Source organism: Symphalangus syndactylus, chromosome 11 (genome assembly GCF_028878055.3).
Source record: "Symphalangus syndactylus isolate Jambi chromosome 11, NHGRI_mSymSyn1-v2.1_pri, whole genome shotgun sequence".
Lineage (NCBI taxonomy): Eukaryota > Metazoa > Chordata > Mammalia > Primates > Hylobatidae > Symphalangus > Symphalangus syndactylus.
In genome coordinates, this window is record NC_072433.2 from 36,703,919 (window position 1) to 36,727,453 (window position 23,535).

Below are 23,535 nucleotides of genomic sequence, written 5' to 3' on the forward strand. Positions count from 1 at the left end.
GTTGATTCTACATGCTTTATCCTCATTCCACACCCAACACAAGACTGCAAAATGTTAAACGGCAAAGTCTTTCCCTGCCCAGGTGGAGACCTCTCAGTGCACAGTGGGAGGCCTGAAGTCCCCGAAATAGACCCATGTCAGGGTATGTGTGTCAACACCTGCCATCTGGGTGTTTATTTTCACAGTCCAGGCTGTTTGGACAAATGGATCAGAATACCCAGGTTTGCCCGTGCATGTCAGTGTGCTTGTGAATGAAAGACACATTGAAGGAGCACCAGCTGTTCAGGGATCTGGCTGGGCCAGAGGTGTGTGAGAACTGGGGGAGGGAGGGTGTTCCAGTTATTTATGTCGCATCGCAGATCACCCCAAAACTTATCCCTCACACTTCCGGGGTCTTCAGGGCTCATCGAGGGCAGGTCTTGCACAGCGTTTCCCATACAGTTGCAGTCAGATCATGGTGGTGGTTGAAATTGTCTAGAAGTCTTTCTTGAACATATGGCTGGCACTGGACGCTGGCTGTCAGCTGGAACCTCAGCTGCAATTGTCAGCTGGAACACCTACCTGAGACCATTCCTTGTAGCCTGGGCTTCCTAGTGGCATGGCACAGGGTTCCATGAGTGAGCATTTCAAGAGAGGCAAGTGGAAGCGTTATCATCTGTTTCAGGCCCTTGCCTTGGGAGTCATATAATGTCACTTCTGTTGTAGTCACAGAGGGGTGTCACCGTCACATAGTAGGAAGATCATGTGGGATGGAAGATACTGTGATGATTGTCTTTAGAAAATACTATGTGCCACAGGGGGTTGATATGGAAACATATCAGGATTCTTGAGGGATGCCCTCAAGGATCTCCTGGTTAGAGGCAGGTGTGGCTGACTCCAGTGTCAAACCTCAGGCATGGAGTCATGGCCATGAGTTTGAATCCCAGCCACTCAGCGGCTGGCTGGGTGAAATCACTCAATCCTCTGGCCCTTGCTCTCCTTCTCTGTAAAATAGGATAGACTTAGTATTAGCTTTATGGGATGGTTGTGAGAATCCAATGAGACAGAATGCAGTGAGACTGTAACGTGCCAGGCAAGTGTAGACAGCAGGGCTAGTGTATAATTCCTATTTTTTTTTTTTGAGACGGAGTCTCACTCTGTCGCCCAGGCTGGAGAGCAGTGGCACGATCTCAGCTCACTGCAAGCTCTGCCTCCCGGGTTCACGCCATTCTCCTGCCTCAGCCTCCCAAGTAGCTGGGACCACAGGCGCCTGCCACCATGCCTGGATAATTTTTTGTATTTTTAGTAGAGACAGGGTTTCACCGTGTTGGCCAGGATGGTCTCGATCTCCTGACCTCATGATCCACCCACCTCGGCCTCCCAAAGTGCTGGGATTACAGGCTTGAGCCACCGCACCCGGCCATGTAATTTTTTTTGCTATTTTTTAAGTTCCAGAGTTGTGGTCATTCTGATGCAAGGATGGTCCCTTTCTAGGATCAGGATACCCAGACTTCTCCAGCCCTTCCAGACAGCCTCAGACACCTCCCTCAGCTCTGACCCTGTGCTGAAGTATGTGTGGGTGTGTGCTGGGGGGTGGGAGGTGGAGGACTAAGGGTCCTGTGAGGACCACTGATGCCTCTGGCCCCAGGGTCCTAACCAAGGGGACCCCAGTTGGCCTTTCTTCCCTGGGGAAAGCTCCTCTACTGTTCTCTCCTTCCCAGGGCAAAGGTCTCTTTCTGGGCAGCTAGGTTGGGGTGTGTGTGGCATAAGCCGCCAGGTGTGGGTTCCAAGGGCCAAGGGGGAGGGTTCTTCACTGGGGTAATTGGGAGGCAGGACAAAGATCAGCAGTCCCTGGAACTTCCTGAGCCTTGCCCCGGGATGAGATAATCTGTACCAAACCAGCCATTGAATGGTCTTTCCTGGAAGCTCTGGATGTGCCTAGAGTGCATCACAGGTCCTCAGGCCTAGCTTTGGCCATGAAGGGTAGGGTTGGGGGCAGAAGCAGAGCCCAAGAAGGGTGCACAGCCCTCTTGCCTTCCTGAGGGCCCCTCTCTCTCCAGGGAACACACAGACCCCGCAGGCCAGTTAAATCTCCAGTCCAGGACCACCCCAAGGTCACCCTTTCCTTTTGTTCCAGAGTTGGAGTCTGAGCCCCACTAAATACTCACTGTGTGACCTCAGGCAAGTCGTGTTCTCTCTCTGTGTCTTGGTTTCCTCATCTGTAAAATAGAGGAGATTGTTGCTGTGATTGTTGGGCCTAGAGTACATCACAGGTGGTGATGCTCTACAGAAATAACCAGGCAGGGCAGGTGGCTGAGGATCCAGAACTCTCTCCAAGGGAGTGCAGAAATGAGCCATAAGATCATCTTTGCAGCTGAAGAACATAGGTCTTCGTGCCTAACCTCCTTTTGCTCATCCCCTTACTATACAGATGAGAAAACTGTGGGTGTCACAGGAGTGACCTGGGTTTGATTCCTGGTGCCACCAGTTACCAGCTTTGTACCTTTGGGAAAGTTAGGAAAAGTCTCTGGAGTTAGTGTCCCTCTCTGGGGAGGGAGGGTCATGGGATCCGCAGGACAAAATAAGGGGTGCAGGTGCAGGTGCAAAGGCTTGCTCAGCCTCTCCAAGAGACAGCATACTCCAGACCAGTGGGTCTCTACTGCGGCTGCACACTAGAATCACTCAGGGAGCTTTCTAAATACTCTTTTTTTTCCCCCAAGACAGGGTCTTGCTCTGTCCTCCAGGCTGGAGTGCAGTGGCATGATCTTGGCTCACCACAGCCTCCACCTTCTAGACTCAAGTGATCCTCCTACTTCAGCACCCCACCCCACCCCCACCCCCCACCCCGAGTAGCTGGGACTACAGGTGCACGCTACCACGCCCGGCTAATTTTTGTGTTTTTTTGTAGAGACAAGGTTTCGCCATTTTGCCCAGGCTGGTCTCAAACTCCTGAGCTCAAGTGATCCTCCTGCCTCAGCTTCCCAAAGTGCTGGGATTATAAGCGTGAGCCACTGCACTCAGCGCAAATACTCCTTTTAAAAATAGTGATTTTTAAAAGCTTCCCAGGGGATTCTAATGTGCAGTCAGCGTTGTGATCCACTCATCTATCGTCTTGCTAAGCTAAGTATGGCCCAGCAACATGGCCATCACTTGGGGGCTTCTTAGAAATGCAGAATCCCAGGTGTCTGGGGCTGTCTGGAAGGGCTGGAGAAGTCTGGGTATCCTGCCCCAGACTTGCTGAACCAGAATCTGCATGGTGACAAGATCCTGACACCCTTACAATTTCTGTAACTGCAGTTTTACAGCTTGGGAACCACTAGCTGGACAGGTGAGTGTGTTTAGGGGAAGGATCGAGGAGGCAATTTGACAGCACCTGAGGCATGTGAAGGAGGTGAAGGGGGGAGTCTGTGACTTCCATCAGAAAGATGGACATTCAGACACAATGGACTTTGGGGACTTGGGGGGGAAGAGTGGGAGAGGGGTGAGGGATAAAAGATTACAAATATGGTGCAGTGTATACTGCTCAGGCACTGGGTGCACCAAAATCTCACGAATCACCACTAAAGAACTTACTCATGTAACCAAACACCACTTATATCCCAATAACTTACGGAAAAATAAAATAATAATAATAAATAAAACTAAAAAAGAAAGATGAACATTCAATTTGTACAATTATAAGATGGAGGCCAAGAGACAAAGTAGCAAAAGGAGATTCTCCCAGTCTTGCAGATAGATGCAGGTACTTACCAGCCTGATCGCGTTCTCAGTGCGAGGGCTCACATGCAGAGACGGGGAGCTTCCATTGGATCATACTGCTTGCCACCCCATAACCTTGCTTTTCTTTGAATTTTATTTGTTTTCATGTATATATTTAAACTGAGCCTACTTTGGGGAGGAAGGGGGCAGGGAGGCTGTACTCTATCCGTGTTGGATAGAAAAACAGGCCGGGCACAGTGGCTGATGCCCGTAATCCCAGCATTTCGGGAGGCCAAAGCAGGTGGATCACTTGAGGTCAGGAGTTCGACACCAGCCTGGCCAACATAGTGAAATTCCGTCTCTACTAAAAATACAAAAATTAGCCAAGCGTGGTGGTGAACATCTGTAATCCCAGCTACTCGGGAGGCTGAGGCGGGAGAATTGCCTGAGCCCGGGAGGTGGAGGTTGCAGTGAGCCCAAATTGCAGCACTGCACTCCAGCCTGGGTGACAGAGCGAGACTCCGTCTCAAAAAAATGAAAAACAAAAACCAAAAAACAGTTAAGGCCTCCAAGCAGGCAGGTGGCAAGAGAGGAAGTTTCTTAATAAAATGAACAAGGCGATTTCACACCAACTTGATGTAGGCCCAGCCAGCTCTTCAGTGCCGCAATACTATGGTTTATTTCAGGGAAGCTGCTGAAAGTTTCTTGGAGTGTAGAATTTGGGCAGATATGAAGAGGGAAAAAGGAGAAGAGAGAAGTAAAATGGCTAAGCAGCAAATGAAAATAATGTCCTTGCGCTCTGGGGTCCCCTGTCCCCCATGGCCAGGTGCCTCTGGTTGGTACCCTCTGCTCCTTCCTCAGCCTTGGCTCCCCTGCCAAGCCATTTCCAGGCTTTGAGGGACTCATCTTTCATTCTTGGGCAAGGAGAGGAGGCAATGCAACCCCTCTGGTGTGAAGGTGATCTTGGGCACACTGAAGGCCAAGGTCAACTTGGCATCATGTCCCAGGAAAGGGAGACAGAATTTCGGGCCCAGGGTTGCCTGGTAAACTTCTTGGATCCTCTTCCTGCCTACTTTTTCCCCCATGACCAGGCCGACGGGCCCATTTGGTGCTAGGTGTGCCCTGACCCTGGCCCAGTAAAGGTGGCCCTATGTGAAGTATGAGTGCTCAGCACTTGGCCGGAGGACTTTCTCCTCATGCTTGGCAGAGGGCCGGGAACAACCTGGAGGGCTGCAAAGGTCAAGGCCAAGCCATCCAGGTGAGCCACTGGTAGGCTGGGACATCCCAAGCTACTAGGCCAGGTGGGAACAGGCCCTAGCATCGCCTCCTAACTTCCTTCTGGGTCCCACAGTGAAGGAAGTTACCTCATGAATCGCCAGTGGGCTAGCCTGCCCTCCAGTGGTGCTCAGCTGTAACTGCACCCTCCCGACCTGGTTTTTCACAATGGGGTGGGAGGCTCCCACCAAGATCAACTTGTTTTAACTACAGGAGGGAGAGAGGATGCTGATCTGTCATTTTGGGCATCTCTTCACGTCATATGATATTTGGCTATAAAAAGAGAGGAGAACTAGGATGTAACCTGTACTTAACTCCTTTTTTTTTAATTTTTATTTTTGCCAGTAACTTTGCTTGTCTTGCTTTCCTGACCTCTCCAACAGTCTTGATGTGTGTGTGTGTTGGGTGGTGGCTGCCAACCCACATACCTCAAAGACAGGTAGCAAAGGGTTAAGTCACATTCTATTCCATGCCTGTCTGACTTCCAAAGCCATGTTCCTCTGGTACAACATACCCATGCAAACTCTCTAGGCCAGGGTCAAAGAGCAGCAAAAAGTGGGGTCAGGTGGGGTGTCAAGACAATGGGGAGTGGTGGGGACTGTAGCAAGCTGAGGCATGTGTACGCATCTGAAAGACACAGTCGTGTGACTCTTTAGTGGGAGTGCTGCATTAGCACTTAAAAGCAAGCAGAATCTGAATTTTTATGTAAAATTCCCAATTTTGAATACTGACAATGAATTCAGAAAGTAGTTTCAATGTTATGCAAGTCAAACAAAAAATGTTTCTAACATGCTGAGCTTCTATAACACCCTCATGTTGCAGGCGAGGTCTGGAGAGAGGAGGTAACTTGCCCATGACCACATGACTAGAGACAAGGTCTGAGCTGGGAACCCACGTCTCCTGACTCCCAGGCAGCACACCTCTCTGTTGTCTGCGCTGCTGTCCAGTCCCTAGGGCAGGGGGTGAACCACTTCTGACTTCAGTGGGGTAACAGGAAACATCGGACTCAGGCTAGAGGTGGAAGACCATCATGTTTATTGATCAACTTGGCTTCGAGTGTGACAGAGCCATTCTTGCTTCTCCCTGGAAGTAACAAGAACACTGGGTAACATGTGGAGTGTACGGAGGCGCACTTGAATCCCACCAAGGTGGTAGCTGGACCCAGCAGCCTAGCCTATTGTCTTGGCAGTGCCCCCCACCCAGTATCGTTAGACCTGGCTTTGTCCCTTACACGGGACAGACTGGGCTTCTCCACTCCCACCAGGCTGGCCCTACCTCCACGTGTCCTTGGAAGCTAGTATGTAAGTAAGGGAGGGGTCATCAAGTTTATAGATGGGTAGGCTGAGGATTGAGGCAGGAGGGGACTTCATGGCTGAGTCCCCGGCTTGTCCCAAAGCCCTGGTCCTTGAGCCCCTGGACTGGTCAGTGCATGGACACTGTCTTCTCCAGCTCAGGCAGAAGACTTTTCCTGACTTAGCTGCTCCATACATGCAATCTATAAATATGTATTTGCTTTAAAAATTAATAAATTAGATCTTGGGCCAGCCTGAGGTCATCTGGCCAGCCATGAGTCCTGTGACATGGACATTTGTCATGTGTCATATATAGACCAACAATCATGTATCCTGCCACTTGGTGTGCCAGGACCCATGCCATAGAGCACGCATCACACCGACTTTCATGTAATGCCACATGTCAAGGGGTCACACTGCCACATATAACCACATGTGTCATGCATTGTCATGACACCCTCACTGTGTGTCACATGTCCCCAATTGATCACACATATCCCACGTAATGCAGGGTACTCCTTTGTCCAGGCCCAGCTCCTGGTTCCCAAAAAAGTTCTCCCTGAGGACTGCAGCAGGACACACGTATCCTTCCTCCTGGGTGGAGTGCAGAGCACCCTGCCGAGGCTCTTCTTTCCTGAGTCATTTATCCCAGTGGGCGAAGGGTGGATCATTTGGGTGCATCACTTGGCTGGATTCCAAAGGTCTTGAGGGGGCCATCAAGTACCCCAAGGGGCCTGGGGCTGGTTGTCAAAGAAGGCAAAGTCCAGCCTGGGCTCCTGGCTTTTCAGGCGCTGGGCCACGTCACAGGGAATGGGGTTATTCCAGAGGCTGTGGGGCACAGATATAGGCACTCATTCATCCTCCCGTCTCTGCCGTCTGTCGTATCTGCAGATTGGGAGGCTGAGGCCCAAAAACGTAGAGCTGTGCCCAGAGTTACCTGGCAGAGGCAGGTGTTAGACCAGCATAGCTGACCCAGGGCGAGGGTGTCCCCCACACCTGCCTCCTGAGTCCTCCAGCTCAACCTTCCTCCCTGGGAGATAGTGATGCCAGCTAAGGCCACACTCATATGACACATTTGTGCAAATAAAGAAAAGACCCTCTTTCTTCAAGATGTTTTACTGCCATCTGTCTGAAATTGTCATAATATATGATTTTGATAGAACAAGGCACTTTACTCTCACCTGCTAGAAATCTAGCAGGTTGACAATGTGAATGGTGCCCCTTAGGTTTAATGCCCTTGTGCAGTATACAACCTATACAACTGTATGTGATGGCTCTGATTATAGCTGCCATTTTAAGTGCTTACTATGTGCCAGGCATTGGGTTCAGTGCTTTGTATGCTCATTTAGTCCTTACAACTCTCCGAGGTAGATACTATCAGTATCCCCATTTCACAGATGAGAAAATTGGGGTTCAGAGAGGTTGAGTTATGGCTACAAAGTTACACAATTGGCAAGTGGCAGAGCTGGGATCTGATCCAAGTCTGCTTGCTGCCAAATTCTGGGCAGAGTGGTCCAAGCCTCCTTTACAAATCCCCAACCCAGACCCTGCCGCCTCCTCCAGGGAGTCCCATTAGATCTGGGGGTTGGTGTAGCCTCCCACCCACCATCCCTGCCCCTGCAGGCCTCTGTTACCGGATGACTTGGATGCTAGACCCCTGGGCCAGTCCTTCAGCCAGGAGCCAGGCCCCCAAAGCTGTGATCTGATTCTTCTCCAGGCTTCTCAGTGGATGGTGAGGGGAGGGGAAAGAGAAACATGGCCGTGAGAATGGGTGTGAGAGTTTCCTAGGTCCCTTCCTCAGGCCAAGGGGGAGGACACAGTCTCCCACACTACCCTCTCAGGGAACCCAAAAGACAACAGGGGACTTGTGGCATGTGCAGCAGGAAGGCTGAAGGCTAGAACCCAGGGGGAACTAAGCCTGGCAGGGGCTTGGAACAGGCCAGAGTGTGCAACTCAAGGAAGGGCTTTCTGGGAGGCAGGGGACCGATCCAGTGACCTCTTGGTGTTTCTGGGATGTAGGTCCCCCTTCAGCCCGTCCCATTCCTCCCCTGGCCCCTCATACTCCACTCTCTTCAGCCGGCCCATCTGCGGCAGCACCTGTGCCAGCTCGGCAGCCGCCTCATCCCCGAGGAGATTCCAGGACAGCCTGTAGGGTAGGGGTCCCAAAGTCAGCGGCAGGAGAGCAAGGAGGTCGAGGGGTGGAGACAAAGCAGTGAGTGAGGAGAGCGGGGGGCCAATCGTGGGGGCAAGGGTTTTCAAGAGAGGCCACCTGATAGGGTGCTTGTGTGTCCTTCCCTGAAGATGTCAGGGTGCAGGTTACCTTCCTCCCTGCTCCCCTCCCTGGCAAGTTTGGATCATGATGTTGTTCATAAGATGTTGCCATTTTTGCCACATACATATACCTCCTGTATTTAGGATGCATCGTATTTTTCTTTAAATCAGCCCCTTCTTTTTTCTTTAAAAAATTAACCTTGGCTGGGCGTGGTTGCTCATGCCTCTAATCCCAGCACTTTGGGGGGGCAAGGTCAGGTGTTTGAGACAAGCCTAACCAACATGGTGAAATCCTGTCTCTACTAAAAATACAAAAATTAGCTGGGTGTGGTGGTGGGCACTTGTAATCCCAGCTACTCGGGAGGCTGAGGCAGGAGAATCTCTTGAACCCGGGACGTGGAGGTTGCAGTGAGCTGAGATTGCACCACTGCACTCCAGCCTGGGCAACAGAGGGAGACTCCATCTCCGGAAAAAAAAAAAATCTTGAAAGGAAACATTTATTACTACTATCAATGGAAAACTTGTGTTACAGACTCCATATAGAAGGTAGTTACAAAAATAAATATAGTACAAACAATGGTATTAACTTCTAGTTGGAACATATGCCCTTCCTAAGATGTTGGGTTTTTAACCCTTTTGGTTAAAAAGGGAGAATCCAGTGTTAGGTGTTAAAGATGAATTACCACTGATCTGAGACTTTCGCTTTGGTGTAATGAGAAGGGTTAAGACCTTTAGGATGCAAACTAAAATCATCTTGTAATCACTTGTGTCCTGTTCTTTAGGAAACAGCTTTGTCCTCCATACCATGGTTAGGGTCCCAGGCTAGTCCTAGAATTCTAGTTTACTCATGAGGCAGCCCTGCAAGGCCCCAAGGTCTGGGGGATTCTGATTGCTAAGAGACAGCCAAGCATGGCCAGCCAGCAGGTCTGGGGGTGGCTTTCTCCAGCTTTAGCCACTGTTTCTACCAACAGTGGTTCATAAATGGAGGTTTCATCAAGCAGGCAAGGTGGTCTATCCAGTTGCCTCCCAAAAGGAAGTTTGGACCAAAAACCTTTAAAGACCATCTGGTGCACCTCCCCTCCCACCACTCTACAAATGGGGAAAAAGGCAGGAGAAGGTAAATTGTTTTACCCAACATTACCTGCAGCTCAAGTGTTAGAATGTCTTTGAGAGGATGTCTGAGTAAGAATGATCTTCCCCATTTACAAATGGGAGGACTGGCCAGAGAGGATGGGAGCAGCTCCAGGCCATACAGCAGGCTGGAGCCAACTCCCCCGACCCCTCCCCACTTTTCCTTTTCCCAGCCAGCTCAGGGCTCTTGCAATCACTCACAAGATTACTTCCAGGGCAGGGCAGCTCGTGAAGCTAGAGGTGAGGAGCTTGGCAGTCTGGTTGTCAATCTTACAGGAAACCAGGCTGGGGATGGAGAAGGGCATGGGATGGGATGGAGGGTGTTTGAGTCAGGGGATCTAGCAGGTCCTGTCTCCCACAGTCAGCACAGGAGGGAGCAGAGCCGCCAGGGTCTGGGGTAAGCTAGGAGTTTTAGGAAAGACTTCCTTTCTTGAGCCAGGCCCCCACCATCCCTGGGGCTTCTATCACTTCAAAGCCCTCCCCAGGTGTTAGGCTCAGTCAAAGAAGGGCTGCCCTCAGCCTGCCACTGGTCCCCCAGGCAGGCAGGGGAGGCTACTTACTCTATCTGTCTGAGCAGCGGGAGCTCCTTACAGAAACGCAGGACCCCTCCAGCCAGGTTGTTTTCCGCCAAGCTGCAGGGTAGGGGAGATACCTGTGAGAGGAACCCCCAGACCCGCCCAGGACTGTCCCCATGCCTGGGCTGGGCAGCCCCTACTTACCTGATCTCTTCCAAACTGGGGGATCCATCCAGGGCCTGGGCCAGGCTCAGGGCCCCACCTGGGCCCAGATGGCTGAACGGTAGGCTGGGGAAAGAGGAGAGGGTGAGAGGAGCCTGAGGGACTGGCGTTTCCAGAGCCCCACCCTCAGCCTTGTCTCAGGCTGCAGCACCAGCCCGTAGACAGTCTCTGGCTAATTCCCCATCCACACAGGACCTGGGTGGGCATCAAGGACCCTGGCTTTGGGGTCTGAGATCCAAAATTCAACACCCGGGTCCTTTGTGTATGAGTAAGTAAAATTCTCCACACCTCTCCTGGCCTTCGTTCCCTTGCCTGGAAAAGGGAGCACATAAAAGTCCCCGCACCAGCCGGGCATGGCAGCTCACGCCTGTAATCCCAGTACTTTTGGAGGCTGAGGTGGGTGGATCACTTGAACCCAGGAGTTCAAGACCAGCCTGGGCAATGTGGTGAAATCCCATCTCTACTAAAAATACAAAAATTAGCCAGGCATGGTGGCGCATGCCTGTACTCCCAGCTACTCTGGAAGCTGAGGCACAAGAATTGCTTGAACCCAGGAGGTGGAGGTTGCATTGAGCCGAGGTTGCACCACTGCACTCCAGCCTGGGTGACAGAGAGAGACTCCATCTCAAAAAAAAAAAAAAAAAAAAAAAGGTCCAAGCATTCTGGGGCTGCCAATGGACTTCAATTGTGAAGTGCTGAGGCCATGTTGATTGGCACTGTGCTCCTGCGAAGCCCTCTGCCAGGATTTCTCATTCACCCTCAGGGACCCCCTCACAGGGCAGACTGAACTGGGATCATTGTACTTCTTTTGCACATGAAGAAACTGACGCTGAGAAGGGGCAGGGGTTTGGCCAAGTGCAGGCAGGGGCCAGTGGCAGAGGCAGGACTAGGCTGGGCCTCATGATTTTCTTGCTGTAGATGTCAGAGGCAGGGAAGGAAGAGGCAGGAGAGTGGGTACATGCCACAGCTTGACTTGGGGCAGGGCAGCTCAACTGATGGGGGCCTGGACCTCCCCACTGCTCCCGGGAACCCTCCTCCCCACCAGCCCTGCATGGTGTGGGCAGGGGGCCACTCACTGTAGGACCCTCAGGTGCTGGGGCAGCTCCTGAGCCAGCCCCAGGGCTGTGGGATCCCCCAGGGCATTGCAGCCAAGCCTAGAAGAGGAGAGGAATGAGCATTGAGTGCTGGGTCGGCCCACTTGGGACCCCCGCCTTGCCCTATGCCCACTGCGGGAGAGGATGCCAGGTGGGCCTGGGGGGCACAGCTGGGCAGACACTCACATCAGCTCCTCCAGGCGCCTGCAAAGAACGAGAGACTCCGCCAACTGCACTCCCCCGGCTGGGCTGATGCTATTCACTGAGAGGCTTTGGGAGGGGGGCAGCCATCAGGTCCTCTGATGCCACCTCTCCCCGACACCCCAGCACATCTGCTGGGGCTGCCACCCCTGCTTCAGGGGGCCTAAGAGACAACCCCCCCACACCACACGCCTACCCAGACAATGAGAGGCAGAAAGGCCCAGAGAAGAGCAGAGGCTGGGGTGGCTTAAGGTCCCACAGTGAGGGCCAGGAGGTCACTGAGCCCCACTGCTTGGACACTGAGGTTGGCGCAGGGGAGATTTTACCATGCTGGCCTGAGCTAGGGGCCAGTATCTCCTAGGACCATGGTGTGGCCCCTATGGCCCTCCTCTGTAGGGCCGGCCACTCACTCGATCTTCCTGAGCTCTGGCAGCCCCGGCAGGACGGTAGCTAAGTGCTGGACACCAGCGTCTCCAATCCGGTTGTGGCTCAAGCTTGGGGGAGAGAACAGCTTCATCAGCCTTCTGCCATCTCATCTTGTCCACACCCCACTCCCAGAAAAAGAAGGGGAGGCTGAAGTCCCAGGAAAGGCCTCGGCTCACACAGAGAGCCCCATCACCCCATGTTGAGTGACAGCTCCTAACTCTTGGCTTCTGTTTAGGGTGTTCTCCCCATTGTCTGACCTAAATCCCTCTTGCTGCAACTGACACTCTTACATCCTGTCTTTGGGTCCCCCAAGGTTCTAGGCCCCAGGTTGTTTACACAGTGTAGAAGTGGGTGAAGGAGATGAGATGAAGAAGCAAAGGGCGTGCTCAGGTAGCCCCTTGCCCTTGTCATCTTTCCCAGCCAAAATTGTCCTGGGTTTGGGGGCAGGATGGGCAACTCACTCCAGCTCCTCTAGGCTGGTGGCAGCCCTGAGAGCCTCAGAAAGGTGGCAGCAACCGACATCACCGATACTGTTCCTGTTCAGTCTGGAAAGGCAGGGAATAGACCAAGAGGCTTTCAGGAGCTTAAAGGCCTTTGCAGGTGCTGTGCTAAGAACTCTACAGTTTGCAAAGCCTTACACACCCAGGAATTCATATGCTAGTAGCAAAACTTCTGGGGGTCATGGCGGGGGTGGGGGGGTGGTGAGCAAGGTGGGAATTATTGTCCCCAACGTCCAGGTGAGAAAACTGAGACCCAGCAGTGAGCTGTGACTGGCCAGAGACTTAGGGACTTGCAGGCTGGTGGAAACAAATCCAGAGCCCCTGGCCCAGGAGCAGTCTCTACATTTCTTTGCCAAGCTTCACCTCAGCCTCTGTGTCAGGGGTCTCCGGGCTGGCCCGGCTGAATGCCAGTTTCACGTGGGGTTCTCTGATTCACACAAATCAGTTCTCAGGGGCATATCATGTTCTCATCTATGCAAATAGTAGGTTTTTCCTTAAACCCAGGGTATCATCTTTACTGAGCCCTGATCTTGCTCTGCCTGGGTAGGAAAAACCAACAAACAGCTGAGGCAAATGGTCTTAGGCCCTTGGGAAGTATTTGTTTGCATGTTGTTTTTACTTTCTCTTATTTTGCAAATTAAATTTTAATGGGGCTGGGCACGGTGGCTCACGCCTGTAATCCCAGTACTTTGTGAGTCTAGGCAGGTGGATCACCTGAGGTCAGGGGTTCGAGACCAGCCTGGCCAACATGGTGAAACCCCATCTCTACTAAAAAAAATACAAAAATTAGCTGGGCGTGGTGGTGCACACCTGTAATCCCAGCTACCTGGGTGGCTGGGGCACCAGAATCACTTGAACCCTGGAGGCAGAGGTTGCAGTGAGGTGAGATCATGCCACTGCACTCCAGCCTGGGCAACAGAGTGAGACTCTGTCTCAAAAAATAAAAATAAAATAAAAATAAATACATTTTAATGGATCACCTTTCAGTAAATTAATTTTGGGCGAAACGGTCCAATATGATATAACACCCTGGAACTCTCTAACCTCACTTCCTACCTACTCTGCTCTGCCCGAGGTAGGGGGTAGGAGGTGTACTTGGATATAAACAAAGCAATGCTTTGTGTCACTGCTTGGATTTGTTTTTAGTCACAAGATTGCATGTTTTGAAAAATCACATTGAAAGTGAGTGTCATGTTTATTTATCTTAGGGGCAGGGAGCGAAATCACAAAGGGAGTATAGGAAGGCCACCCCATCTGAGTCTAGACCCACACTACTCAAAGTGCAGACTGTGGCCCCCAGAACTGATACCACCCGGAAGCTTTTTAGAAATGCAGAGTCTGAAGCCAGGCGCGGTGGCTCACGCCTGTAATCCCAGCACTTTGGGAGGCCGAGGTGGGCAGATCACCTGAGGTTGGACTTTCAAGACCAGCCTGACCAACATGGAGAAACCCTGTCTCTACTAAAAATACAAAAATTAGCCGGGCGTGGTGGCACATGCCTATAATCCCAGCTACTTGGGAGGCTGAGGCAGGAGAATCGCTTGAAACTGGGAGGCGGAGGTTGCAGTGAGCTGAGATTGCGCCATTGCACTCCAGCCTGGGCAACAAGAGCGAAACTCCGTCTCAAAAACAAACAAACAAAAAAAGAAATGCTGAGTTTGGGTGCAACGGCTTAGGCCTGTAGTCCCAGCTACTTAGGAGGGTGAGGCAGGAGGATCACGTTTGCCCAGGAGTTTGAGGCTGCAGTGCAACATGATTGCACCTGTGCCAGCCTAGGCCACATAGTGAGGCCCCAACTCAAAAAAAAAAAAAAAAAAAAAAAGCACAATCTAGGCAGAATTCCAGACCTGGGGAATCAGAATGAGCATTTTAACAAGAGCCCAGGGTGAACTGTGTGTGCCTCAAGGGTTGTTCTACAACGTGGGCCTAAGCCCTTTAGGCCACTTTTGTAACCAGGAGGAAGCTGATGGCATTAGAAGGCAAGAGCAGTGGGCACCCACCTGGGAGGGCACAGGGATGGGCCTGGGAGGGAGCCACAAAGGATCCCCTGGGAGGTGCCCTCAGTGCTTCCCTGGATGTGGTCCCAACTGAGTGGGAAGTGTTTCTTCCCACTCATTCCCATGGGGCCACTCGGTGACTCACCTGAGGCTCTGCAGGCAGGTCATGTGGCTTAGTCCGTGAGTAAGCAAGGCCAAGGTGGAGCTGCTCAGCAGAAGGTGACTGAGGCTGGAGAAGAGGAGGCCAGGTGAACTTGGCATCTGGGGGTGGGGCACTATCCAGTCTAGGGGTCTGAGGCCTCTGTGCTTAGCAAGCCTAGGGACCTCCAAGACAGCCACTTATATCCACACAGTGTAAAAATTCTACAAAATGAACTGTACTGGGAGGTCCAAATGCTGTTTCTCTGCATGAATTACTGAAGTCAGGCAGGCAGCAGTTCTATGTTCTGAACCACACGGACCCAGACTAATGATCAGTAATAATGGCGGTCACATATTGATCATAAAATGTGGGCCAAACTCAGGGCTTGGGGCCATCTGGAAAGGTGGGTTTATTATCATCCCCATTTTACAGGTGAGGAACACCAAGGCTCGGAGAGTTAGAGAACTTGCTTAAGGTCATACACAAAGTGGCTGCTTCAGGAATAGAACCCAAAGCTATAGAACTCCCATTCCTGAGCCCCAACCATATGGGACCCAGGCAATTGTACTTCTAGAGGCCCCCAGCCTAGGCAGGAGAGGAGAATAACAATAGCTAGCACTTGTAGAGTGTGAACTGTGACCAGACTCTAAGAATGTAACACATATTATCTCATTTAATCCTCACAACAACCCTAGCAGGAGAGATTGCTCTTATCCTCAAAGTTAAGATGAGGAGGCCAAAGAACAGAGAGACTGAGGGACTGGCACAAGTTCACACATTAAGAAACAGAACTGGCTGGGCACGGTGGCTCATGCCTGTAATCCCAACACTTTGTGAGGCCGAGGCGGATGAATCACTTGAGGTCAGGAGTTCGAGACCAGCCTGGCCAACAAAATGAAACCCCGTCTCCACTAAAAATGGAAAAATTAGCTAGGCCTGGTGGCGCGTGCCTGTAATCCCAGCTACTTGGGAGGCTGAGGCAGGAGGGTTGCTTGAACCTGGGAGGCGAAGGTTGCAGTGAGCCAAGATTGTGCCACTGCACTCCAGCCTGGGCAACAGAGGGAGGACTCAGTCTCAAATAAATAAATAACAAAATAAGAGGCAGAAGCAAAAGATGGTCAACTGTCTTGGTTGGCTCAGAACAGAAGGGTTTTCCTGGATGTGGGACTTTGGGTGCTAAAATGGGGAAAGCTCCAAGCAAACTGGAAGTGTCAGTTACCCTACCCAGAGTTGAACCCAGGCAGTGAGGCTCCTAACTAGGGTCCATGCTCCTACCCACTTCATCACAGGTAGACAGCTGGAAGAAGCTGACTGGATTTGAGGGTAACTGCCTGTGGGGATTTACACTTGGAAATGACAGATCTGAGATGGGAAGAGACCTCCGGGCACTGACGATCCATCCCCTTCCTTCGGACAGGGAAGATATCATTATGCCCAGTTTACAGATAGGTCAACTAAGGCAGCAGGAGGTAAGGAGCAGCACTTGGTGCCTGGGAAATCAGGAGGAAGAAAAAGGCCCCCAGGGGCATGGATGAATCTGTCCTGTCCCCGGCCCAGGTGCCCAGCTCAGTACATATTTGTCGAATGCATGAATGAGCCAATGAATGACCTCACTGGGCCTCCAATCCCCTGAATAAAAGCTTCCAGAAGGCTGAGCCGAGATGCAGGTACATGGAGAGTGGGCAAAGAAACAGACCGGTGAGATGACAGGAGGGCCCTGTGGTCAAAGGTCTCTGTAATCCCTCTTCTCCTTTTGCCTGATTCTCTCCCCAGGAGAAGCAAAGAGGGACAAGTGGAAGAATTTCAATGTTAAGGGGCAAAAAGTCAAAAGGCTACTTTCAAGCTGAATTCAAAACATACGTAGAAAAAAAAATCTGGAGAAAAATTCACAAACCGTTCAACAGAAGTTTCTCAGGGGGTGTCACCTCCAGGGCATTTCACGTTATTTGTTACATATTTCTAGAATGGTGGAACTTTTTATAGCCAGTGTATATTTTTGGTCATCAGAAAAAGTTAAGAGATGAAAAGCAGAAGATATTCTGTTAAATTTTCTGTCCAGATACTGTCTAAACAGGAATCTGTGCAGGACGGGGACCTGTCTTTTAGACTGAGGCTGTTTCTGGCACTTCTAAGAATTTGATGACTTCAGATTATGGGGGAGAGTAGTAAAAGCTGCCAGTTACCAAGGAAACAACTGTAGACAAATGTAGTGGACATCTGTAGATTTTTTTCTGCCCAGAGTTTCTTTCCTCTTCTGTTACTCACGCCCTGAAATACCACCCCTGTAAGTCCAGAAGATAGGGTGGGCATGTGCTCAGGTCTGGCCAGTGATGAGAATATTTTGTGCTCACAGCCACAGTGATTGCTTTAGGGTGGGGCAGGTGACCCAAGCTAGTCCAGTGAGACTCATTCTAGGACCTTTTGTTGTAACCACAGGGAGAATGGTACTCCCTTTCCACTAAGCTGAGAGAAAGTAAGCCTGCAGGTGCAGGGATGGCCTGCCTGAGAAGGAAGCCAAGGTGGACAGAGAAAGAGTAAGCGCCAGAGTGAAGTATGTGAGAGAGAAGCCTGACAAATACAGAACCCCTGGATCCAGCTGTGCCTGAAGTCAGTGGCCTTGTAATTTTCCATGACATAAGCCAATACATTTCTGTCTTGGATTGCTTTGAGTTGTATATTCTGTTTCCTATGACCAAGGTTCTTGCTGGCACTCAGAGCCAGAATAGAAAGTAAAAGGTCATGTAAGGGCATTCAGCTCACCTGGGTCCATCCAGAAACATGGCAGTTTGTGTTCACAAAACATGCAAAGGTTCCTAGGCATGCTACTCACTGACCATGCGGCACTAAGCACCATCACCCCTCACTCACTCCTTTCCCCATTAACCACTATCACTCCTCACTCACTCCCTTCCCCATTAACCAACCCCACCACTCACTCACAACCCTTCCCTATTAACCACCCCCACCCCTTACTCACCCCCTTCCCCATTAACCACCATCACCACTCACTCATAACCCTTCCCCATTAACCACCATCACCACTCACTCACTCTCTTCCCTATTAACCACCCCCACCAGTTACCCCCTTCCCCATTAACCACCATCACCACTCACTCACAACCCTTCCCATTAACCACTATCACCACTCACTCACCCCCTTCCCCATTAACCACCAACACCACTCACTCACCCCCTTCCCCATTAACCACCACCACCACTCACTCACCCCTTCCCCATTAACCAACCCCACCACTCACTCACAACCCTTCCCCATTAACCACCATCACCACTCACTCACACCCTTCCCCATTAACCACCAACACCACTCACTCACAACCCTTCCCCATTAACCACCATCACCACTCACTCACACCCTTCCCCATTAACCACCAACACCACTCACTCACAACCCTTCCCCATTAACCACCATCACCACTCACTCACACCCTTCCTCATTAACCACCAACACCACTCACTCACAACCCTTCCCCATTAACCACCAACACCACTCACTCACACCTTTCCCCATTAACCACTCCCACCACTCACTCACCCCCTTCCCCATTAACCACCAACACCACTCACTCACAACCCTTCCCCATTAACCACTCCCACCACTCACTCACCCCCTTCCCCATTAACCACCATCACCACTCACTCACTCCCTTCCCCATTAATCAACCCCACCACTCACCCACTTCCACCATCCATTAACCACCCCCACCACTCACTCACCCACAACCACCATCACTACTTACTCCAGCCTCTTTAGCATCCATTTCCCCTCAAGGGCCCTCATCAGCGCCTTGGTGCCCTCCTCATCAAATTGATTGTTAGACAAGCTGCAGAAAACCAGGCAGAGGCAAGGGTTAGCACAGCCTGCCCAGCCCTGGAGCTGAGCTGTCCTGTCAGCTCCCCTCTCCTGCTCTGTCCCCTGGGAGGCCAACTCTGCATCTGCATGCCCTGGGCCACCCTCGCTGTCCAGGTTCCACATGGGTATTCCTGGCCTCAGGGCTCAGGTTCTGGGTAGGCATGATAGTCACAGCTGGCCCAGATGAGAAACTATGCCCTGAATGAAGGCTGCAGGGAGGAAGCTGGGGGACTAGGGACACACACACACACACACACACACACCCTCTTGTTCTTCAGCCCTCTCCGTAGTCTGACTCCCACAGCCAGCCCAGCAGAGCAAGGCTCATGAGCCCCATTTTCGTAGATGAGGCAATCAAAGCCCAGAGTGGAACAGCCAGCCCACAGCCCCTCTGTGAGTCAGTGGCAAAATTCAGACCAAAACTATGGTGCTCTTCCTTCCCCAGGCCACACCCAGAACTGTTGCACTTCATCAGGGGAAGGGTCATTGGTTGAAGTCTCACTGCCTGCCCTCCCAAATGCCCTGCTCTCTTCTCCACCCATCACCCTCATCCGGGCCACTTGTCCCCGATCCCTCCACTCTGCAACTCACTCCAGCTCCTCCAAGTGGTGGCAGTGGCCCAGACCAGATGCCAGGTGGGCGAGGCCCTCGGTGCTCACACAGCTGGAGGTCAGCCTGGTGGGCATCAAAGGGCAACAGGTCAGGCAGGAGCCCTGGGTCTTGGGAGCTCTGAATGCTGGTGGCAGAGGGCAAGGATGTGGGGTAGGGATGTGGGGGGCAATGTGAGGGTACCTCCTTCCCTTCATAAATCTCTTCCACCATGAACTCATTAAGCCACCATAGAGCTTGGAAGCAGAAGCATGGACTAGTTCAGTATTTCCTAAACCGCAATCATTCAGGTAGCAACTTTGCAACTTAAGCCAGAATTAGGTATTACTGTAGTTTAGCTAGTTACTGTTGTTTATCAAAAACTCTGCATCTTTAAAGCAAATACTGAAGAAGTGTCAAAGATCTCTCTGTCCTAAAGAGTTTCTTCCTTTTTAAACATTTATTTTATTTATTTATTTTTGTAGAGATGGGGGCGGTCTCGCTCTGTTGCTCAGGCTGGTGTCAAACTCCCAGGCTCAAGCGATTTTTCCTCCTTGGCCTCCCAGAGTGCTGGGATTACAAGCTTGAGCCACTGTGCCCAGCCCAAGAGTTTCTTCTTGGTGTAATCAGTTAGATGGAAATAAAATGAAAAGTTAGGAAAGCTACATTTTGCAACTGTCATACTGATCCATTGATTTAAGTAAGATTTATTAACGGCTGCTAAAATTTGCCGATGAGAGTTTGAGGAAGACCAGGATATTTACATAATCTTAAAGTATCTCCCCACATGATCTATGTTAATTACAAAGGGAAAGTTAGCAACTTTGCAAGTGGAGAGACCTGGCAGTCACCACTGTTACAGGTGATCACAGTTACCATCACCAGCCTAAGGACACCGACACATCAGCTGCCCCGATGGAAGGCACGAGAACACAGCATCACCTGTGTGATATTCGTGCCCAAAGGGCAGACTCTAACTCTAAACATGAGGAAACATTGGACAAACCCAAGTGGAAGGACATTCTATAAAATAACTGGCCTGTAAATGTCAGAGACAATGCTATGAAAGACAAAGAAGGGCCAAGGACGTGTTCCAGATTGAAGAAGACACTAAAGAGATGACACTAAATGAGACGTGTGATCCTGGATTGGATCCACAACTGGGAAAAAAATGCAATAAGCAACATTATTGGGAGAACTGGTGAGACTGGAGTACAAACTGTAGTTGAGATAATAGTAGTGTATCAATGTCACATTTCCTGGATTTTATAACTTTACTGGATTATGGAAGAGAATGTCCTTATTTTTAGCAAATTCGCTGAAATGTTAACGGGTAAAGGGACACAATTACAACTTACTTCTAAATGGTTCAGAAAAGGAGACAGGGAGAGAGTGGAAGAAAAGGGAGGTGGGGAAGAAGGAGGGAGGGAAGAAATGAGCAAATGTGGAAAAATATTGGCAAAGGGTGAATTTTTTTTTTTTTGGAAACAGAGCCTTGCTCTGTCACCTAGGCTAGAGTGCAGTGGCACAATCTTGGCTCACTGTAACCTCAGCCTCCCGGGTTCAAGCAATTCTTGTGCCTCAGCCTCCCAATTAGCTGGGATTACAGGCATTCTTTTAAAATAACTGCGAACTAACACGAAGTTTCAAGAAGATTGAGAACTGCTGTGTGCCATTTACCCAAATTCACCCTTAGAGCCGGGCGTGGTGGCTCATGTCTGTAATCCTAGCACTTTGGGAGGCTGAGGCAGGTGGATTGCCTGAGCTATCCACGCCCAGCTAATTTTTTGTATTTTAGTAGAGATGGGGTTTCACCATGTTGTCCAGGATGGTCTCGAATTCCTGAGCTCAGGCAATCCACCCACCTCAGCCTCCCAGAGTGCTAGGATTACAGACATGAGCCACCACGCCCGGCTCTAAGGGTGAATTTGGGTAAATGGCACACAGCAGTTCTCAGTCTTCTTGAAACTTTGTGTTAGTTTGCAGTTATTTTAAAAGAAAAACAACGAAAGAGTGTTAAAAAGGGAATAACTTTCTTGCCATGTGGCTCAATGTTCCTAAGGTCATGTTTACGACTGGGTACCCCTAAAAATCATCTCCAGGGCCACCTGTGGTTTCTGTCCACAGGGTGAGACACCGAGTCCTCTGAGCCCAGGGCTGGGAATAATGGGAGGTGTCAGGGCAGGGCAGAGCTGCAAAGCGGACTGAGTGAATGTCTTGTCTGCATACCGAAATGTCTTCAGCTCAGAGAGGGATAGCAGGAGGCTCTGCAGCAGCAGGGAACTGGCATCATCGTCCTCACAGAGGTTAACCTGGGACAAGCTGAAAAGGTCCAAGGATATTCCAGAGGATTTCAGGCTGGACACACCTCAGAGGTCATCACATCCAGAAGGGGGTGCCAAGAGAGGAGATGGGGCCACGCAAGAGCTCCCCTGAGCCACCCTGGGGCTCTCCCTCCCCTCCCCTGGCCAAGTGTGATTTTCTCCTGCACAAGGAAGTGAGAATGCCAGGGTCACACGTGGCCTGGAGTAGGCACCAGGGTCAACCAGAGAATTCAGGGCCCCACACAGAGTTTCCAGGCACTGACCTGAGCTGCTGTAGCCTGGCACATGTCTCTATCAGCTGTCCGACAAGAAGGCTGTGGTGGGTCCCAAGGTCACAGTGAGCCAACCTGGAGACAGACAGGGAGATGACAGTTTTGGAACATCTAGTCCAGTATGGGGGATTCAGTCTCTGCCTGCAAGGAGCTTATGGTGTAGGGGTAAATAAATGCTGATCAAATGAAGTCCTACAGTTTGCTATTCACTTATGAGAAGTGCTAGGAAGCAGGAGTCCAGATGGGGCAGCTGGTATGGTTGTGCAGGTTGTTCACTGCACAAGGACACACAGCCAAGGAGGTGAGGTGAGGCTGAGATCCTACCATGCTCTATTTCCCAGAATGTACACATGCAGGGCTGCATCCACTCAAAAGGGTGACATTTTAATTTCCAAAACTGTGCCATATGGATTAGAGGTGCTGTGAATCCAGGGATCTATAAGAGTGGATAATGGAAGTGTTTGACTAAGTCTTGGGGTCCAGGGGGCCTCCCTGAGGTGGTGGCATTTAAGCTGAGACCTGAGGGATGAGGAGGAGTTAGGCAGGTGAAGCAGGTAGGCGCGAAGAGAACATTCTGGGCAGAGGGCACAGCCTGTGCAAATGCCCTAAGTTCTAAGCAAGATAGTGTTCGGGGAACTGAAAGTTCATGGGGGTGACGAGCTGAGACTGGGGCCTGGGGTGGGGCTGAAGCGCCTCAGAAGTGGGTTGGTCAGACCTCTGTAGGCTGTGTAAAGACTTCGAACCTCTAAGGTCTCTGGGCAGGGTGGTGAATATTGGTCAGAAGCAGCCCTGCCCCCTCCCCAACACCAGCCCCTGTCTTGGGGTCCCTGGTGCTGGGTCTCACCTGAGTGCCACAGCTTCTGGATTCTCTTCCTGGCGAGGAAATTCCAGCTGGACACAAAGCTGCTGCTGGGTCTCGGAGATGCTGAGGAGTGAGCAGTAGCCAACGTGAGGTCGGGCAGCCTTCCCCAGAGGGCCCAGCTGGCACCTGGGCTGCCCGGCTCCAACTCTGAACTCTCAGACACTTTGCCTGGGTCCCCTTCTCCCCTGCCTGGGACCAGCTTAGGATTGGAGAGTAGGTGCATCCGTGAGTCACACACAATACCCCAACTAGTGCCTTTCCAACAATTTTTCTTTCTTTCTTTTTCTTTTTCTTTTTTTTTTTAAAGAGACAGGGTCTTGCTCTGTAGCCCAGGCTGGAGTGCAGTGGTGGGCACGATCATAGCTCACTGCAGCCTTGAACTCTGGGCTTCAGTGATCCTCCTGCCTCGGCCTCCCAAAGTGCTGGGGTTACAGGTGTGAGCCACCGCGCCTGGCCCTTTTCAACAATTTATAGTTAATAAGTTGATGAGCCTTTTCAGACCATGACAGAAAGCCATTAGAGGGATCCAAGGGCGGTTCCAGAATTTTCTGAGGGAGGGGCACAAGGACCACAGTGTGGTGGAAGGGTGGGGTAGGGGATGTGTCTGGAGTCTTCATTTGTGCTCTAAGCTCACTGCCTTCACTTGAATGTTATGTTCATGGGGTGCTAATGGGGAGAGGGCTATGGGAGATGATAAAGTCCCCAGAGCATCCCCTTGCTCACTCCTGGAGGAGAGAAGGAAGAAGCAGGGCAGGCTGTGTGGCTGGTGACAGCACAGCAGACATCTTTACAGGCTCCAGTTCTTGTAATCCTCCTAGCCCCACAAAGGGCTGTAATTAGACTCTTTTAAGAGCAGGAGGTTGAGGCCAGAGAG

At 51.1% G+C, this 23,535-nt stretch overlaps 1 protein-coding gene and 1 long non-coding RNA gene across 20 annotated transcripts in view; both read right to left on the reverse strand.

The window, feature by feature from the left end:
- Nucleotide 1: 1 nt before the first annotated feature.
- Nucleotides 2–4,864, reverse strand: LOC134731715 (uncharacterized). The gene is made up of 3 exons (XR_010114211.1): nt 3,730–4,864; nt 2,148–2,198; nt 2–983 (listed from the first exon to the last, which is right to left on the reverse strand). It is a non-coding gene; the product is annotated as an uncharacterized lncRNA (long non-coding RNA).
- Nucleotides 4,865–5,965: 1,101 nt separating this feature from the next.
- The window catches only part of NLRC5 (NLR family CARD domain containing 5), a 94,551-nt gene continuing 76,981 nt past the window's right edge, over nt 5,966–23,535 (reverse strand). For 12 of the 19 annotated variants that reach the window (XM_055297913.2, XM_055297916.2, XM_063611866.1 and 9 more), the window contains 16 exons: nt 22,644–22,724; nt 21,791–21,874; nt 21,433–21,525; nt 19,207–19,290; nt 18,503–18,586; nt 14,748–14,831; nt 12,567–12,650; nt 12,090–12,173; nt 11,665–11,748; nt 11,461–11,538; nt 10,367–10,450; nt 10,208–10,279; nt 9,849–9,932; nt 8,308–8,391; nt 7,880–7,963; nt 5,966–7,073 (listed from right to left, as the gene is read on the reverse strand). In XM_055297913.2, coding sequence (XP_055153888.1) covers nt 6,962–7,073; nt 7,880–7,963; nt 8,308–8,391; nt 9,849–9,932; nt 10,208–10,279; nt 10,367–10,450; nt 11,461–11,538; nt 11,665–11,748; nt 12,090–12,173; nt 12,567–12,650; nt 14,748–14,831; nt 18,503–18,586; nt 19,207–19,290; nt 21,433–21,525; nt 21,791–21,874; nt 22,644–22,724 — 1,360 coding nt within the window. In that variant the 3' untranslated portion in view covers nt 5,966–6,961. Of the gene's footprint in view, nt 7,074–7,879; nt 7,964–8,307; nt 8,392–9,848; nt 9,933–10,207; nt 10,280–10,366; nt 10,451–11,460; nt 11,539–11,664; nt 11,749–12,005; nt 12,174–12,566; nt 12,651–14,747; nt 14,832–18,502; nt 18,587–19,206; nt 19,291–21,432; nt 21,526–21,790; nt 21,875–22,643; nt 22,725–23,535 lie in introns of those variants that run through there. The other 7 variants (XM_055297922.2, XM_063611862.1, XM_063611861.1 and 4 more) reach the window with 4 other exon arrangements.